General features: G+C 38.8%; 1 protein-coding gene across 3 annotated transcripts in view; it reads left to right on the top strand.

Annotated features, from left to right (window-relative positions):
* Nucleotides 1–19,633, top strand: part of nol4lb (nucleolar protein 4-like b) — a 98,200-nt gene that overhangs the window by 73,008 nt on the left and 5,559 nt on the right. For all 3 annotated transcript variants that reach the window (XM_026920532.3, XM_026920535.3, XM_034311892.2), the window contains exons 6-10: nt 14,677–15,035; nt 17,133–17,312; nt 17,406–17,594; nt 17,911–18,030; nt 19,409–19,613. In XM_026920532.3, the coding sequence (XP_026776333.1) occupies nt 14,677–15,035; nt 17,133–17,312; nt 17,406–17,594; nt 17,911–18,030; nt 19,409–19,613 (1,053 nt within the window). The remainder of the gene's footprint in view (nt 1–14,676; nt 15,036–17,132; nt 17,313–17,405; nt 17,595–17,910; nt 18,031–19,408; nt 19,614–19,633) is intronic.

Genomic DNA, 19,633 nt, shown 5'->3' with positions numbered 1-19,633 from the left:
CTTTTAGCTTTGAAATATTTTCTTCTAGCTTCCAATATTCTGTTTGCTCACCATTCTTTCTTTCTCTTGATCTTTTTCTTTCTCCGTCTTCCTTCCAGTGAGGTTTTATTGCATCTCCCTCTCCCCACCCACTAGTGTTTCACTGCCGCTCTTAGTCTCTCTCTGTATCTCGCTCCCTTGTTCCTTGTTATTCCCTTTCTCCACACCCTTGTGGGTTTAACTCATGGCTCTCCTCTTCTCCTCCCCTTCCCCCATACCTCCACCACCACCCTTTTCAATCCTTCTGTCCATTATGGAATGTATAGCATTGTGCTCCACCCCCAGTCCCCATCCCCAACTGTCTCCATCACACTCTCATTCTGTATGCTGCCCAGCGTCTCTCTGCTCTCTCCTCCGCCCCCTCCATCTCCCAGGGGACTTGGCATTTCTGGCCCACTGCCAGGCAACTTACCTATGCATATACACCACACACACGCACACACACACACACACACACACACTCACAAAAAAAAACGAGTGTTTCCTCTGTCATTCACTCTTATTGTCCCACGCTTCACCTCAGCCTGATGATAGGGGTGTGTGTGTGTGTGTGTGTGTGTGTGTGTATGCGTGTGCACGCTTCTGCATATATACACCTACGCATGTGGTCAGAAATGATAGTTTAGCAGGTCCTTCTGAAAAGCTATGTGAGAGCTTTAGAAGCGTTTCAGTGACATTCAGTATAGAGTTGTAAGGAATATATGTGTGATGTGTTTAAGTGATGTGTTTGCTGCAAAATAGACCAAAGTTAAAATTAATGTTTATACGCCAAAGAAAAAAGTGTTTTGTTTTTTTATTTTATTTTATTGTTTTGCACTATTTGCATAAGTTTTTTTGTATTTAAAATAAATTATCCATTGTCCAGGAATCAAATTTTAGAAAACAGAGAAGCAGATATTGTATGTTAATGCAGTGATTATTGTATAATGTTAATTCATATTAATCATTTTCTGTACAATGATTTCAGATGTAGAAAGAGAAACATCTTGTAGAAAAACTGGCAGTGATGGTTCTCTATCATGCATTCACAGTTCTTTATTTTACCACTGCCAAGTGAAAGCTTCCTTTCCCATTTTGAGTCCATTCTCTCTCAGTGTTTTCTGTGCTATAGACTGCATGTTTGTGTGCTTTGTGAATGTTGTGGTGCTTAATTACACTTGAAAAGCAGAAGAATGGTAGAGCAGAATGTGTAATTTTGTTATTCACTCTGTGATAGAATCTCCTCTCTCCTCTGCTGGGCTGGACCGTCCCCTCTTCGCACATTGAAATGGTCTTTTTGTCTTTTGGCTCCCCTAAATACAATCATATCTATTCATAAGTGAGACATTGCCTCCTCCTGTCTGCTTCTGTGCGCCTACTCCCACTCCCCGCTTTTTCTTTCTCATTATCTTAATCTTGCACACACGCAAACATCTCCGTCTGCATTTGTCTGTCTATTACTCCTACACACATGCCCACTCTGTCTTATCTGCCTGTTTCTTGCTGCTTTGCCAATTTAGGGAATTGAAATTAGTATTTTCGGTTGCATTTAGTATTTGTATGTGTATGGAAGCTGTAATTGAAGGATTAAAAGTTAAACAATTATGTAGTAACCAGGGCCCAGTTTGTAACTCATGAGGTCTTGGACCAGCGGGGGGGTGGGGGGGGGGTGGGGGGGGAGTATATGGTCAGGCATGTTGTGTAGTATGAGAGTACAGACCTAGTGTCTATAGTATAATGACTGTGCTCAGCTGAGGGATTGGAGTGCAGGGGGTTCTCCTGAAACCATGGGAAAGCTGGTTGTGTTGATTTATTCAAAACATTCGCAGCGGAGATGAGCGAAACTTCCTGGTGCACTTTTTTCACCAAAAATCCTGGATATTAGGGGATTTCTAAACGTTAGAACACCACAATTCATTCTCATATACAGTGTGTGTGTGTGTGTGTGTGTGTATATATTTTTTTGGATATTACAGGACACACAATCAACTATCAACGTGCCTATGATTTTTTTTTTTTTTAAATAATTAAGCAGTGCAATACTGATGTGCTCCAAATTGGAGTGCCCCACCTCCTTCTTGTAAGACTTTGATCACCGACTAAACCCACACACACCGATTTTGCATTCTCAGATCATCACTGGGGCTTTAACAGGACATTCATATCAGACTATTTCTATGAAGTCATGCCTCTTGTTGTTAGATCATTTCTGGGACAATACTTTCTCCTGTTAGTTTGTCTGGTTTATTTTGGACTGTTATGCGTTCTTTGCTTTTTGTTGCTGACCGAATTTGATCTTAGACTATACTCCCGGCTTTGTGTGTTCAGATTTGTGATTCTTACATTTTCTATCATCTCAGTCTGCCCATCTCTCCATTATACAGAGAGGTGCTGGAGCTGTTTATGGCAATATCAAGCACAAACATAGCAAATGCGGTAAATATAGTAGCATGTTATTGGTATATTTTGAAGTACTTGACATAGTTTCCATTTGAAATGTGGTTTTAATCACTAATGGATTTTTTAAAATGTCGTTAAAAATTGCTATTACTGTATAAGATGGTTTATTGTAGAAATGTGTGTGTGTTCAGTACTTTGGTTCTGGACACAAGGCTTTTTCTTATTCTCTCTCTCTCTCTCTCTCTCACACACACACACACACACACACACACACACACACACACACACACACAGAGAGAGAGAGAGGGAGAAAGAGAGAGAGAATTGGGTTAAAGAGGATGGAGGTAGGTCAGACAGCACTCTGTCTACTCACATCCTATTACCAGCAGAACCACTGCCCACCTTTCAGCCTGGCTGCTCCACATGCATAATGCTTCTACAGGATTTAAAGCTGCCTTTCACAGCACCCATCCCATCAACCCCTATTCTCACACACACACACACACACACACACACTTTTCTTCATGTGCATGTATGCTATCAAGAGCCGCAGTAGCACTCATCTGGACAAACTCTTAGACTGTTCACAGGAACTCTAAGTAACCAGCTTGTGCAATCCACGATAGAAAATTGATTTCATGTGTTGCCTCTAAGCAACCATGTTCTTGGTCTTGTGATTAGACATATGCTCTGAACCCTCAGTTCATCTGAGTGGAGATCATATCTATAACACTCTATACGAACACTGAATTTACACAACTATTCTTCCAAAATGTCTGTCAGACCTGCACGTCGTTGTGACCAGCAGAAAAGGAGTGACTTTTGTAAGATTTCAGAATAAAAGAGCTGAAGAGAGTGCTGCTTTCTAGAACATTGCATTCTTTTTTTTTTTTTTTTAAAGAACTTGCAGTGGTCCTGATTATATAGCAGAAAGGGAAAAGAAAATTCTTGTTGTACTTTTTAATACTTTTGGAGAAATATGATGTCTTCTGTAGTAGAGCTGAATGATATAATGATTTCATTATTATGATGAATTGTGTGATTTTCTAAAAAGCTTCATCACAGATTTGTGGATTATTGTCATGTTATGCTGTGGGCATGAGGATTGGGGCGAATTAGAGTGTGAAAAGTCCATAGGAATTGTCATCTATAGTCTAAATCTTTGATGACTTCAGTTTTCATGCAATGCTACATAAGGTTTCCATGCAGCCAGTATGAAAAGACTACAAGTTGGAAGTCTCTCGTAGTTTTCTGTAAGAACTGAAAACAAGGAAGTCTACAAAACCAGTATTGTCAAACACCTATAGATGCTTATCAGAAAATGTTGCAGCACAAAAACACATGTTAATTTCCCAAGTTTGTAATTCAAAGGTCCCAATTTCGTGCTGCTATGGGGAGATGCCAGGTTCAGCCCAGGAAGCTTGTGCTGCATTTTAGCAGGATAATCCATGGTAATCCAGCTCAGTGGAGAACCTTCCCACCCTCCACACATGCACGCATACACACACACTCCCTGTGGAACGACTAGAGGTAGTGGGAGTGAAGGAATTAGCATCTATCACTGCTCACACTCAGGTCAGCTCCACAGAGGCCAGAAAAAAACCCTTCAAGCTGTCAGAACGTAGTAGTGGCAAATGAAAAACGACAGGGGCAACACTGACCACCCTTCAACACACACGCACACACACTCATCCTTGCTTGCACATACTCATTTTCATCAGTACCTCCACACACACACGCACACACACACACACACACACACGCACACTGACTGGCTGTGAGTGCTTGCGGTGACTAATAATGAACATGTAGGAAGGCCAAGGATGGCACAGTGGCATGTAACAGAGCTTCTAGAGCTTAACTGAATAATCCAACATTATTGTTGACATGATTTCCTGTACTGAGAAAACACACTTATAATGGAACAATTCTTCAGGGATAGGAATTTGTAACGGAAAACTACATCTGTGCAATTATGTATGTGTGCATATATATATATATATTGTGTGTGTGTGTATATATTTATGTATGTATTTGTGTATGTGTATATGTATATATATATATATATATATATATATATATATATATATATATATATATATACACACACACACATACACACACACACATACACACGATACAAGTACATCTACTGCTGAGGTTGCTGACTGCTAGAATCAATTTATGTGATCAGGCTCAGACAATGCCAGTGTATGGTAGAAAGATTCAGTGCTACTCTGCGGTTATAGCATTTCCACATCTTTATCTGGCATATCTATACAGTTATAGAGGGATTAAAGGGTGTGTTTGCACTCTTTACTGTTGAGTTTTTTTCATATTGCACTGAATAAAAAAAAAAGTCGTAAACGCTTGATCAAAACCTTTATTTTTCTGTTTTAAAATTTAAATGCAGACCTATACAAAATAGATAGGTACACTTAATTTTATAAACATCTCTGAAATTTTTGTACGCTCTATTTTTCGAGCTCCTGTACAAGTGTAATAACCTAAATAACCTGCTCGCCTCATTTACAGGCTGACATTTCACCATTTAACTGGTGTTGTCCCTGTAGCCTATATATAACTGATGCACAATTCCAGAAAAGCCGAGATACAAGATATTAGTCTCTCATTAGTCTCTCATTTAGCCTATTCTGCACTAAAAGTCGGGGAGTACCGGCTCGAAGACACACAATGGTGTGTTCAGTGCCTCCCAGTGGGGTACTGTTTAAAAGGAAAACTAGGCATTTTCTGTCATTTTTACATTGCTGACAACATTAAAATCATTTTTGCTGTACATTATTCTTAATTGGTCTATTACAGAAGATGGATATCACCTGAATGATATCTTGATGATCTGAATCTCCTGGCAGAGGCAACCAGTTGAAACATCCTGTTACTTGGCACAATTCATGATACCATCAGTCTTCACAAGAGCCTCTATACCACCAGCAACAAAACAGGCCCAATGCATCAGTGATCCACCTCCATGTTTCACAGGGGTTATCAGGTGCTTTTCTTTGTATGCAGTCCCCTTTTGTCACCAATCGGGTGATGCTAGTCGTAGTCCTAATGGCGCTTGAGGTATAGGCGCTGTATTTTTTTAGATACATTAGCAGCAGTTCGAAAAGATGCAGCAGATGAACTGATTAGATTTTGGAATTGATCCAAACAGGGTCAAGGTCACAGCAAGGTCAAATGTCTGAAATAATTTATTAATTAATTACTCAATAGTTTCCTCCCTGTTTAAAGTACATTTTAAGGGTATTTCAGACATACAAATTAGTAACAAGACTAGACACGATTAAAGGCAAGAACAGAGATCCAGCTGACTGAGAACAAATTAAAAAGTATGTTTTTCAAGAATGACCCTTTGTTTGAATTTATTGAAAATATTCCTTTTCAATCATTTTGGTACATATATATTTTGAGAAAAAATACTATTATTTAAAATGTTCTAATAAGAATATTTTTTTTTGTTAGAAAAATAAATATTCTCTCCTATTGTTTGAGTGGAAATCTTGAATTATTATGTGTAATGTTTTGTAATTTTATACAATTGCGTTAGTTCATTTTTATGGAGGGTGCCAATAATTCTGGAGGGCACTGTACATAGCCAATGTAGATAAAATTGTATGTAGCCTAGGCTACATAGTCTACATCTTTGTTTGGAAAGTGTAAAATCGCCTGTGGTAGCAGCTTTCGTTGCGGTGCTGGTGTTTTCAGTCCCAGTTGACCCTGAGCTTTTGCTGTTGGTCCTCACACTGCAGGAAGTTTACCATAACATACATAATACATACAGGCATAATTGCACTCAAATACCCTGCATACACAACAAGCACTGGAGTAATATGTTCCACACAGGGCATGCATACATACATTCACATTTTATTTGCACAAGCAGCCATAGACAGTGCGGTCATGCATATATACATATATAAGTATGCGGCGTCAGTTGGAGTGCTGTTGTGTGTTTGTGTGCGCGTGTGTATATGTGTGTGTGTGTGTGTGTGTATGTGCGTGGGTGGGTGGGTGTTTGAGAGTGAGAGCAAATTGATATGTTACCTGTTTGTGTCACAGACAGAATCACATGACCCCATTCACTCCCTGTTGAAGTCACAAGCTCTCCATAATATAGGCATTGTGTGTATCTGTGTATGTGTGGATGGTGTGTGTGTGTGTGTACATATTCCCTACACATTTCTAGGCATTTTACAGTGTGTCTGTTTGTATTGACTCATACTGTAATAGACAGAATTTTAGATGAAACTGAATATATTTCTTGCTGATTTTTAGGTTTTGTTCACATAGCAGGAAAAATCTGGTATTTTTCTTAAGCACGATTTTTTGACTAAGTTGCCAGGTGACAAAATGTGATTTTTTTTTTCCCAGCTGGATTTGAAATATAATTAAACTCAAATTTGACCCTGCGTTGTGCTTACCTTTCAAAGCTAAACTACTGAGACAGACTGTTTTATGAGCTAGTGAGAAGCATGTAAGTTTGTACAGTCTTTAAGAAAACGTCTCTTCATTTTGCACATTATTACATATTACCACCACACTGGACTAAAATAGTGCACAGTAGTGCATTAGCAGTGAGACAGACAGGCACGCTACAGCCATGTGGGTGGGTCCTCTGCCTTTTTGTCTTTAAATGCGATACGTTACAGCAGAACTGCATCCAGGAGCAGTAAACTGTTGAAAAGCTTTTACTAATTGCTATTACATACTAATAATAAATGTCTAATTTGCTATGTAATCATTATGACACTCACGAATATTAAATATTAGTCAAGATATATCAAGTATATGTGAAAGTATGTTGTATGTTATGTTGTCATGAGTTCTTTTGTCATTTGGACTGCAGAAGTTCTTGCTGAAGCTTTCCTTTAAATCAGAACGAAAAAAGATAAATCTAAGTGTGGAAGTTAATGTCAATGTGTAAACATGTTTTTACTGCATTATTTAAGAAAAAAAATCATTTAGAAATTAGTTAATGCTCTGAACTGGCTAGCTGGCTAGAATATAAGACATTTGATTTGTGAACATGTTTTAGGTCCCTGCATAATTCCATATAGGATATTTCATAGTTTTAATTCTTTACCTTTATTCTAAAATGGGGAAAATTTGAAAGAAAAAACCCTAATATGAGTAGATTTCATTTGCCTGGTTCTGTATATTACTCAGTGTGTGACGATTCATGATTCTTGTGGGAATTTTTTCCCCCCCTTTCATACACACTTATGGATAGTCAATTTAAGAAAACAGGAAAATATAAGATGAAAATCCCCTCAGAATCACTAGAGTAATTTAACATAAATCAATATTCTAGTTTCGCTTATTCTCTTTTTGCCATTCTGAATGCAGCATGCCTCTGATATCTTTACAAATTTTCTACACAAAAATCCCAAATTAAAGAAATTTTTTTTTGGTGCCAGACTCCAATGGAAGCTTTGGCTTTTTTATTGAAGATATATATTTATATATATATTTTTTTAAACCTCTCAAATCAGCTGCAGCATGCAACAGTTCTAAACTGCTTAACTTCTTGGATATGTCAAAAACAATGCTATATTCTCTTAAGAAACTATATTTTCTGTCGACATCATTTTTGACATCACTAACAATGTTTAACATTCAGATGTAAAATATTTATTTATAGACACATTGGAAGATTTTTTTTTTTTAATTTCAGGTATAATATTTTGTCTTTTTTTAATCATAATATTCCTGCACATGGACAGTTCATTTACTTTTTAATATGTGATATTTTGAAAAAGTTAAAATTCATATTTCAAATAATAAAAAACATCAAAAGAAGCTGGATATATTTGTGAATAATTTATGCATGAACGCGTTAACACACTCAGTGATCTCAGTGATCTGCAATTCTGATTGTTTGCACGGGCCCACATGTTTGAACAGAATTTTTAGCTCAATAGTTTCATATCTTCGTAGCACTAGTGTTGAACTGAACACACACACACACACACACACACACACACATTGAGAAACTGCTGTCTAGTTTGTGTACATGGCAAAGTGGACGTTAATTTATTGTTCTGATGCTACATTAAAGAAACAATTCCCTTAATTAATGCTTGGCTTTAATCTGTACTGTTAGTTTAAATCAATGTACTCTGACCAGACTACAATGAAACCATTGATTTATACCGCTTACAGTATTATACACAATTGCTGTTCCAGATTAAATCATATTGATTAAACGACTTTAGACAGCATGACATTTGATATATAGTTCATTCTTAAATTAAAGCGTTGTTATTCCAAATACCATCGGAATAAATTACCACTGTATATTTCTTTTATCTAATCAGAATAAAGCAGGGATCAGTGATTTAATAAGCATATTGTGATTTACTGTACGGTTAACTGAAAGCACATGGCTGAAACAGAGGTGCTCTTCTGATCTGAATATGAAGCAGGAGGATTACTTTTGTTTGCTTTGTACTTGTGGCCAATAAATTTTTCAATATCTTGTGGCAGCTGCACGTGTGTGTGTGTGTAGGATGTGTTCTGTGTTCGTTGTGTTGGCAGCTGGTGGCTGATGCAGTATTCAGCTGTCTGCCCCTCACACTGAATTATGGGTAATGCATTGATTGACTGCCTGTGGACCAACCGCACAACCTGACAACATCCTACTAGACTCAATCAAATGACATGTGGGAGTGTGAGCGGGATTGTTTGGCTGTGTGTGTGTGTCCTTGTGCTTCTTAAACACACACCCTTCTGTTTTTTTGTCCTGCCCCTAATGCAGTAAAGACTCTATGAATCAGAGCGACATTCAGAGCAGCTAAATTGCACCGTCAGCTCTCTCTTGCACTTTCTCTCTCTCCCTCTCGCTCTCTCTCGCTCTTTCTCTCTCGATCACAGTTGTGTTATACGCTGTGAAATATATTTGCTTCCTCAGTTATTTGATATATTCAGACAAACATTGGGATTGACTCTTTTTCCTGTATTAAAAATACAGATGTATATTAAACCTTGCTGTTGATGAATAGCTCAGTCCCCTTTACTTATGTATAAACTTAGTGCCAATATAACAATGCCGATATACAAAAAAAGAGAGGGCTTTTATTTTTGGATGAACACGGAAGAAAGGAATGGAGGAGAGATGATAGGGTGGGTCTCTTTTGTGTGGACAAATGAAGGTAGAGGGATGGAGGGGGAGGAGGGAGAGAGAAGCTGCATTCCAGGAGGGGAATAAAGACTTGGGGAGAGAGGAAGAGAGAGCACGTAAGTGCTCCTTTCATGTGCAGCGATGCAGCAGCAGCACTGAATGATTGACAGTATTGGCATTGTTCCATCAGACGACTCGGCAGATTGGAGGTCATCTGCATGAATTATATGTACCAAATCTCGCTCCACGGTACGCTAACATTTGCACACACCCACATACAAAAGCAGAAATTACACGAAATAGATCAGTTCTCTAGAGCTTGTTTTCCGGAGCCTTTTACCTAATCCTGAGATTTTTTCAGCCAGGTGATAAGTTAAATTGTAAAGAATTTCTGTCATTATACCAGGGTAATATAAGTATAACTCAAGACTGAAATAATTAAGTATTGTTGACTAGTGTATATTGTTGTGCTAACGAACAGAAGACATGAAATGACAGCAGTCTGGACATATTTCACGATTAATGGTGGCAATCAAATAACAACAGACTGCAAATTGTACTCTGTGAAAATATCAAGGAGTGAGTCTTCCTACAATTCAAGTAACCTGATAAAACAATTTAAAAATTAAACTCAGAGTTCTGCACTGAAATCTTGAAAAAAATGCTTACAGGCAAGGCTAGGTGAGTGACAATAACAGGTTTACGCAGTATGTTGTTCTTGAAGATCAGCCGTTATCGTTGTCTTTGACCAAATGCAATAAAAACAAAAAACATACTTTACATACAGCTGCACAGAAGAACAAAACCTGCTCTACACTGCAATCCTACGCAATCCAAGAGCAATAATGTAACTAGCTAATAAACTAGCTAGCATTATAAAGAACGAGCTTAAAGTGTATCAACACACGCACGTGCTTTTCATGTTCACTGTGTAAACCAGGAAAACATAAACAGAATGTTAATAATAAAATGTTTTGAGCAGCCCATGATTGATTAATACTACGTATTTCAGTAACAGTATTGACAAGTACCAAAACATGTACTCGAACTAGGTCTGAAAAAATGATATTGATGCAGTTAGTAATAATAATGTTCACTGATCAATACATACTGTTACTGTTAAATTGCTCATTGTGGTGTAGTTACTCATTCATCCAGGGTAGCTATTCGTTCATCTATTCGTAGCTAGCGCCTGATGGCTTCTGAGCAGGCGGGAGTAAAGATGAAGCTGCTAGTGCAGTGTAAGAACAGACTCGAATCTGTTTGTCCAAAACCACACTCTAAGCACTATACGATGCAGAGTTTTCATTTTCATTCTTTTGGTATTTTGTAGGCATGTCTAAAAGCGTAGTGGAGAATATACATTGCACTCCTGAAATCCTACAATGCTCTGCTATAGATTACTGTCCAAATGATGCACAGTGGAGGGTAGCGAACAATCATAATCCACTTTGCTCTTTGTTAGGAATAGTATGTACTATTTCAGACAGTGAGTGACTTCTCTAAACACTACTATTTCTCCACTTAACTGCATCTCAGATTGCAATTTTTTTGTACACATGCTGTGTTTTAACTGGGAAACTTAGCTAGATGTAGTATTAATAGAAGAAAAATGACCACTCAGTGGTCAGAGCCCGCGCTATGTAGCGGAAGGGGCGGAGCCATCAGATACTGCCATGGTAAATGACAGATTTGAAAATAGGTTCTTGAACCTACTACTTTTGTGCTTGTTACTTTAACAAACAGAGATAAAAGTTGTTGTTCTACTTCCGGCTGCTCAAGTTAGGGGTCGCCACAGCAGATCATTGGTCCGCGTATTTTGATTTGGCACAGTTTTGATGCCGGATGCCCTTCCTTACGCAACCCTCCCCAGTTTTATCCGGGCTTGGGACCAGCAGTGGAAGTGCACTGTCTTGTGCAACCCCAATGGCTCGGGATGGTTCCCTGACCGGGAATCAAATCCGGGCCGCGGTCCTCCAGGGACCCAAAACGGAGACAAAAGTAACGCAGTAAAATTACACCTGTGTCTTTTAAAAACATCTCAATTAAACCTGAAGTACTTGTGTTATGTTTTTTTTTTAACATTTGTGAATGGCGCAAGTCATATTTGTAACTGTGCGTGTGATGAACCTGATCTGCACCCTTGAGTCAGAGAATCCTCTCGCCCAGTACTGCCATCTCTGTGGATCAGTAGATTCAGTGTGTTGAGTTACCTATTTTTACATGTTTCACCTGTTTATCAGTCAATCCACATTTAGGCAAACCGTGCTAACAACTTGGTGAACCGATCATGTAACTAAATAGACTGAAATGATTCAAGTCACTGAGAAAAAATAAATAAATAAATAAATCATTTCTAGTTGTGTATGTTTTTGCTCTGCAGTTATACTCACACACCCACACAAATCTGCAGTGCACAAAATGACTGCAGTATATGGATAAAATGATTTCATTTGTACTGTTATTCCCAATTGTTAAGCCATTCTGTTGTTGCACACTAGTGTCGATGCAGATAGAGAGTCATTAACAAAGCGGAGTTGTTGAAGCACAGAGCTTGGACAGCTACCACCTGAGGTGCACAAGCCTGGACTAATCATTACATCACATTAGCACATGGTAAGAATATTTTAATGAGTGTTCAAATAGGGCATAAAGATTTTAGGAAGTTGCTATGTGCTTTTGTTAATGAGTGCAGTGTACTACCCAGTGTAAACAGTTCTGAGGGAATGGAGCAAAGCTCATTTTTTATATTAACACATCAGGCATTAAACCTTTTTTCCTGTGTGCAGTGATTTACATTTATTGACACATTTTAAACACATTACATTCACATGCACACTTATTAAATAATCAGGGAACATTCGCCAAGTGACTTTAAAAAAAATAGTAGCAGCGTTTTACTGGCACATCTGCACTTTAATGGCTGATACAGAGAGAGATAGATAGAGGAAAAGTCATAGAAAATGAGGGAAATGGGGTATTCAACAAATCAGAGCTCCAGTGACAGATGCAGACAGTCCCAGCAGTAAAGATGTTGCGACAAACACACTTTATATACATAAGATAGCAGGCTGTCACAGCTGTCATTAAAACACTCTCTTAAGACACACCAATGAGTCAGAGACAGGGAGAGAGTGACTGAGGCTGGTGTGTGTGTGTTTGTGTGTTTGTGCGCGTCTGAGAAAAATGAAGCGGTTGGGTTAGAGCTGGCAGGCATTTGGCTGGCCTTCCTCTCTACGCACGACTACTCTTTACAGTCTAATAAATAGACAATTGCCTTTGCCACACTTATCCCTACTCTGTGTGTGTGTGTGTGTGTGTTCTCTCCCGACTCTCCTCTTTTCTACACTTTTCTGCATCTTGCTCCTCTTCCACCACTTCCACCACAGTTCATGTTTTTGTTTACTTACTTACTGTTCCTTCCTCTCTCCTTCTTGCCCATCTGGTATCATCACTGTTTGTTGCCTCCTCTGCATCCAATTCTGCATGTGCTTCTCCTTTTCTATTTTGTTTCTTCCCTCTCCATCTCACTCAATAACTCTTGAACTCCACACAGACACACTCTGACCTAATTCCCTCTCTTTCTCCGTAGTTCGTTCTGCCTTTCCTTTCTCACCCTGTCCTCTCTCTGCACCCCGGTGCTCCACCTCACCCATCCTCCATCTCTCTATCTCTACTTGGCTGCCCACACAGCCCTCTCTGTGACACTGACCCCCAGTGCTGCTCTTGCTTTTTTTCCCCACACACATGCTGGCTTTGTCAGTGTCACAGGGGTGAAAGTGAGATGTGAGACTTGTATGCCATAAACAATAAATACAGCTATGTACACTTTGAGCTTGTTTTTTTTTTTTTCATTTCAGTTTATTTAAATGTTACTTGTATCACATTTTTGCTGATTTTGCTGATTTTCTTCACTGACGTGTGTATGCTGATAAAAGCAAGTTTGTTGCACACCTGATTTACATACAGTGACACCTACAAAACTCCATGAAGGGCAAATTCACACAGAGCTGAAAATGACAAAATGATGACTAAACTGAAAGAGCACCTCGTATGCGTATTGTATGCTAAATCTCATAGCATATAGGCCACCATAGACACACACTCTTCCTACTTTTATACAGTGGCGTTTCTTTCATCCTAATTGAATAAGCAGTCTTAATTTATGGTTTTGGATTGCCTTCTTTCAAGTCATTAATATAAAATGACTGAGATACTGTAAATAAGTTGTTTAAACCCAACAACTTAACACATGTAAAATTTTGCATTAACTCTTACCAGTTACAATGTTTTTAACATATAATTCCTTAAACCTAAATTTACCCAAACCCTGGATTTTTAAGAATATAACATTTCTTGTGTAAATTGTTTTTTTGCAAAATCATGTCCAATGTCACAAAGAAATCCAGGTCTTGATCCTTGATGAACAAGCCAAATGTGATAGTGGCAAGGAAGAACTCCCTGAGACAGCATAAGACAGAGATCTTGTGAGAAGGGGAGCCCAATCTGTTCTGGATGTCACCAGATAGTAGGAGTTTGATACTTGTTAAGTTGTGATGAAATACAGGATAAGCGTACTCAGGTCATACAGAAGCAAGGCGAACAGTACTGACTGTGTTGAAAATCTACAGAGATAGGAAGACAGCGAAATGCAGGTCTCAGGGGCATTCAGGTGGAGGTATTTACTGTGTCAGGAAATTAGATTGTTCATGCCAGTATCCCTGAGCAGGAAGAACCGCAGCAGGAGTAGTGTATTAAGATATCATTAACTAATTCACATCATACAGCCATGCACCCCACTGTGCAACACACATCCACTATTTTTTTCTCACACCTGTACGTACACACACATTCACAGATGTGTTGTATACTGATGGAACGGTATAGTGTATCACTGCTGGACAGTGCCCTCTACAGGCAGCATCGTTGCTTTTCTACTGTACTTTCAGAACAGACTGCAAGAAGCCATAACTGCCATAGACTTCAATTTAAACATTGATTTTTATCCCACATTTTATTGTGCATCCTAACCAGAAAATTATTGCTTTTCCAAAACTCTCTACATTAGCGTAGTGCATACGTCAAATGGGTCTAAATTGTGTGATCTGTCTTCGCAGATGACTCGTCCTCAGAAAGTGGGAGTGGCAACGGCATCCACAGCATGACCCCTCCGTCTATGGGTGTGGTTTCTGTGAGTGACGGTGCAGCGGCTGGACCAGTGACCGGGTCGTATAGTCAGGTTAACGGAAACAGGGCAGCTGTGCCTCTGGACTTCAGTACGACTTCATCCTCGTCCTCAGAAGAACAGCAACCAGTGAACCTGAGAGAGCGAATGAGTCAGGCCCTGCCCACTGCTGCAGCCATGCTAGCCACATTCAACCCGGAGCACTCAGAGGAGTTTCGCCGAAAATATCACAAACCGCCACTGGCCTCAGAGCTGCGCCTTGACCGAGACATCAGGGACTACGCCAACAAGGTCCATACACACACACACACACACACACGCACATACACACACACGCTAACACACACATACGCAGGTTTGTTTTTGTATCTTTGTGAGGACCTTCTGTTTGACATAATGATTACTACAGCTAATTAATGATATGCCTACACCTAAACCAAAACCTAACCTTAACCTCAGTAACCAGAGGGAAGTATTTTGGCTGTTTATTTTTTCAAAAAGAAGTTCTGAAAACACCATATTTTTGTGATGACCATGTAATTGTGAGGACATTTTGTGAATCCTTTTTGGTCCTCACAAAAGGCTAAACACATATATGTGCACATAACCACATAACATTCATCAAAGTTGGCAGTCATCCAGGTCATTTTGAAAGTCTAGTAGTGGCAATTCAAGTTTACTGGATTTGAGGTATAGTCTTTAAAGATATTTTGTTATTCTTCTCAGGTGCTTCATCAGGAACTGACGAAATGGCAAACCATTTTCTCATATTCACTATTATTGTCCAGTATATTGAGCAGTATTTCTGTCACACGTTTCTTTCATCTTTCGTTTGTAGTACCAGTTCAAGCCAGCAAACTATAAAATCAAAGCATTTCAAAAATGTCTTTATTGAAATATAGTATAGTATAATTTTATGTTGAAATATATAATATAATTATACAGTACTGTGTAAAAGTCTTAGGCACCCTATTTTTTTAGTACAAACTTTGTTATAATAATAGTAAATTATTATATTTATATATAATTACTATATTAATATATATAAATTAATATAGTAAATTTTTATTTTATGATTTCTACTTCTATTATTGAGTCAGTACAAAAACATTTTAGATTTCCAAACATTAGTTTTCCAGCACAAACTTAAATGTTAGCGAAAAATGTCTGTATGTCAGTAAAGAAAGCAGCATATTACGTAAGAGACCACTTTTCACACAAAAAACATATTGAAAGCTGCTGGATTTTGCTGCAAAAATAAGAAGCAAGTGTGACAGTCAAAGTCTCCAGAAGAACTGTGGCTGCTTCTGCAAGATGCTCAGTAAACTTACAGCTCATTTCCTTATAAAACTGCACTGCACAAGTACCCGAGACTACAATTTTAAAAAAAAATTTTTATATACAGCAAAGGGCCCTCACACCAAATATTAACTTTGTTCCATTTATTACTGTTTGCTGCTCTATATAGTGTTTTTTTATGTAGAATCATTTAATTTAATTACTTTTGAAGGTATCTTTGCTCCACAGCATTTTACATGTGCCTAAGACTTTTGCACAGTTCTGTATATTAATGATTGTTACTCTTCAGATATGGGGGAATATATGGATCAAGAACTTTCATATATTTCACATATATTATGGGTTATATGACTAAATGTATTATAGGTACAGGTGATTATATGCTGCAATACATATGATTATTTAAATTCAAATTCAATTTTTGAGCATACAGCAGTGCACAGAAAATGTATGTAATTGACATTAACATACAATTAGAGCTTTGTGCTGACAAAATGACATCATACACGTACATGATACAGTTAAGAAAATTATATGCATATGCTGCATATAATACATTGTTTGGAAATAAGACATATATTGCTAAATATATCACAGTATTCTGACATTGCATAAGTGTTATCCAGCATGCCCAGTGGCTTTGACTCACCTTTAAGGGACACTCATACTACTGACTACAGAAAACTGAGTGTTGGGCCTGTGGGCAGAATGCCATTGAGCATGCTCACGTTGCTGAGATTCACACTTATTTTTTCATACAGGTCTACATGTATAGTATTTAGTGGAGAGAGGTAGGCATTGAAAAAGTGCTCATGCAAAGGATGAGATATATAGAGAAGTAGTAGAACAAAAAAATGACACACTGTGTATACCAGGAGAAAAAAATTGTGATGTAAGTGATTGAAAATAAGAATGTAGTAAACATGACCTGACAATGCAGACAGACTTTAAGCTCTTACCTTTGATAAACAAATGTAGTCTACAGTGTTGCACCCTTCTTTTAAACACCAGTATTTGAGCTAAACACCAGCTAATTTGAGTGTTTGCGTGTGTGTGTGTGTGTGTGTGTGTGTGTGTGTGTGTGTGTAGTCTCCTCAGTATGGTTCAGGAAGCTATGACTCCATAAAAATGGAGATGTGTGCCGAGGACCTGACAGTCAGTCGCTCTCAGGCTGCCGATGATGACGATGACGATCACGATGACCACGATGACAGTGACAAGATTAATGACACAGAGGGAGTGGACCCAGAGAGGCTGAAAGCATTCAATGTGTGTAAATCATGTATGCATAAGTACATTTTACTAAAAGTTTACGTATCAACCTCACATTTGAATATGTACCTCCTTCTTTCTCTGTGTTAGATGTTTGTGCGTCTGTTTGTTGATGAGAACCTGGACCGCATGGTGCCCATCTCCAAGCAGCCAAAAGAGAAGATACAGGCCATCATTGAATCCTGCAGCCGCCAGTTCCCAGAGTTCCAGGAGCGTGCACGCAAGCGTATCCGCACCTACCTCAAATCCTGCCGGCGCATGAAGAAGAACGGCATGGAGGTACAATCTTATACTGACGCACATAAATACACAACTCAGGACACTCGTCTAGGGGCTGTAGTAATATATAATGATAAATAATTTTGTGATCTCATTGCCTGTATAATGTAGTGAGACATTCAGGGTGGCAGCACTTTCTACCTATGAAATACTGACCCCTTGTGGTCATTAAACTAGATGTCACATTATATGTTTTTATCACTTTAACACTACGCTGACAGTGATGTGAACGGAATAAAATTGTTGTCTTTTCTTTGCGCAGTGTGTTGATGCTCTTTTGAACTTATTATTCATGTAAATGTGTGTGTTGTATCAGACCCGGCCCACGCCACCACACTTGACCTCAGCAATGGCAGAGAACATTTTAGCTGCTGCTTGTGAGAGCGAAACGAGAAACGCTGCCAAGAGGATGCGGATGGACGTCTACCAAACACATGTCAGTAACTGTGTGTGTGTTGGGGAGGAATGACACTTTTCTTTAAAGAGTAGTATTAAGATGCCACATACCATTGATGTGTTATATGTAGGATATTCAAGATCTTATGTAGGATATTCAAGACTCAAAAATGAGCTAGATGCTATAATAAATAAATGATAGGCTTTAACGATTTGCACAGTTGGATATTATAAACTAAACTTTTCATGAATATGAACATGAACTTGCCTGTTCATGCTTTTTTTTTGATCAATTGACTTTCAGCTAATAAAACAATACTCTAGTCAAGGACTGGTTGAATATCTTAAATTGCCAGGCAAACACTGTATGGTTCAAACATGACTTGGCTATCCCTGATCAATCTTCAGAAATGAACCTAAGTTCAACCGCATCAGCTGTTGTTTAACGTGCAGTGAACTGCCCAAACCATCGCCAGTGGAGTTGCAAATTGATGAATGTCAGCTGTCTTTCATCACAGTACCTGAATTCTTAGTCATGAACTGATTTTCCAAAATTTATTGTGCAGAAACTTCATGCTTCTGTTGATTCAAAAATAATACCAGTGTGAAAAGATCAGCATGTTGTACGGACAAAATGTTTGGATGATAGAGCTGTGGCAACAACTGTGGGAGTATGATTTCCTTACCTGCAATCTGCAGAAATCCTGCCAGCAGGATGAGATCACCCCTGTCTTTAAAGTGTTGCTGCTTCTGTGAAACCGGAGACATCAGGATAACTACTAGCAATGTCGGTTTGTCAGTGTGGGCCATTTCTTTCTGTCAACGTACTGCTATGCAGATTCATAGAAAAAAAATGTAAAGTCTGTTCAGCATTGCTTATGTTGCCGTTTGATATATAGGTTAATTTTTAAGAATGTACAGCATGATGATGTAGATATATTTCTAAGCCTTTTGGCTCTGGAAGGCATCACTACAGCCAATCGGAGCGGCTTATTTAGAAGCATCAGAACCACAGAGACTTTTAATCGACTCTGGTAGAGGAAAACTGCCAGTGAATTGAAGTGTTATGACTGACAGGAGAAACTCTGTGTGGTTGGATCAGTGATGATACAGTCTGTCTGCATCTGACACAAAAGTATAAAGCCATAATTACTGGCTCGTCCTACCATGACTGAAAGGAATGAGAAAAACTTTGGCAGGCGATAGCCACAGCTCTTATTACTCATTTGAGTAATGATAGATGAACAGGTTCAGAGGGAAAAAAGGTTTTCTGAGATTTTATTTATTGGACTTTTTTTTTTTTAATAGACTTTGCGTCAGAGTCATGTTTAGAACAGTGTGCCTGGCTTAATAGTGAATGATGGTAAACATGTATGAAAGTGATTGTGTGTCTGAAGAATGTTTCTTCTTTCCCTCAGGAGGATCAGATAGCTCTGGAGAAGGCTGTCTCTCGTGAGCCAGTGCCTCTGACCCACACTGCATATTCTCTGGCAGCTTCTGCTTACTCCCAGGACCAGCTGTACATCAACGGAGGCCTTGGCTACAACTACCGTGCTTTCGCTGGCCTGGCGGGGAGCATGCAGCACCCTGTCTCTCTCACTACCCCTGCTGCCCAGACCAATGGTGAGAATGAGACAGCACTG

This window comes from Pangasianodon hypophthalmus, chromosome 16 (assembly GCF_027358585.1).
Source record: "Pangasianodon hypophthalmus isolate fPanHyp1 chromosome 16, fPanHyp1.pri, whole genome shotgun sequence".
Lineage (NCBI taxonomy): Eukaryota > Metazoa > Chordata > Actinopteri > Siluriformes > Pangasiidae > Pangasianodon > Pangasianodon hypophthalmus.
Note: the sequence above shows the minus strand (reverse complement) of the source record. Positions and strands in the feature narration are given on the sequence as shown.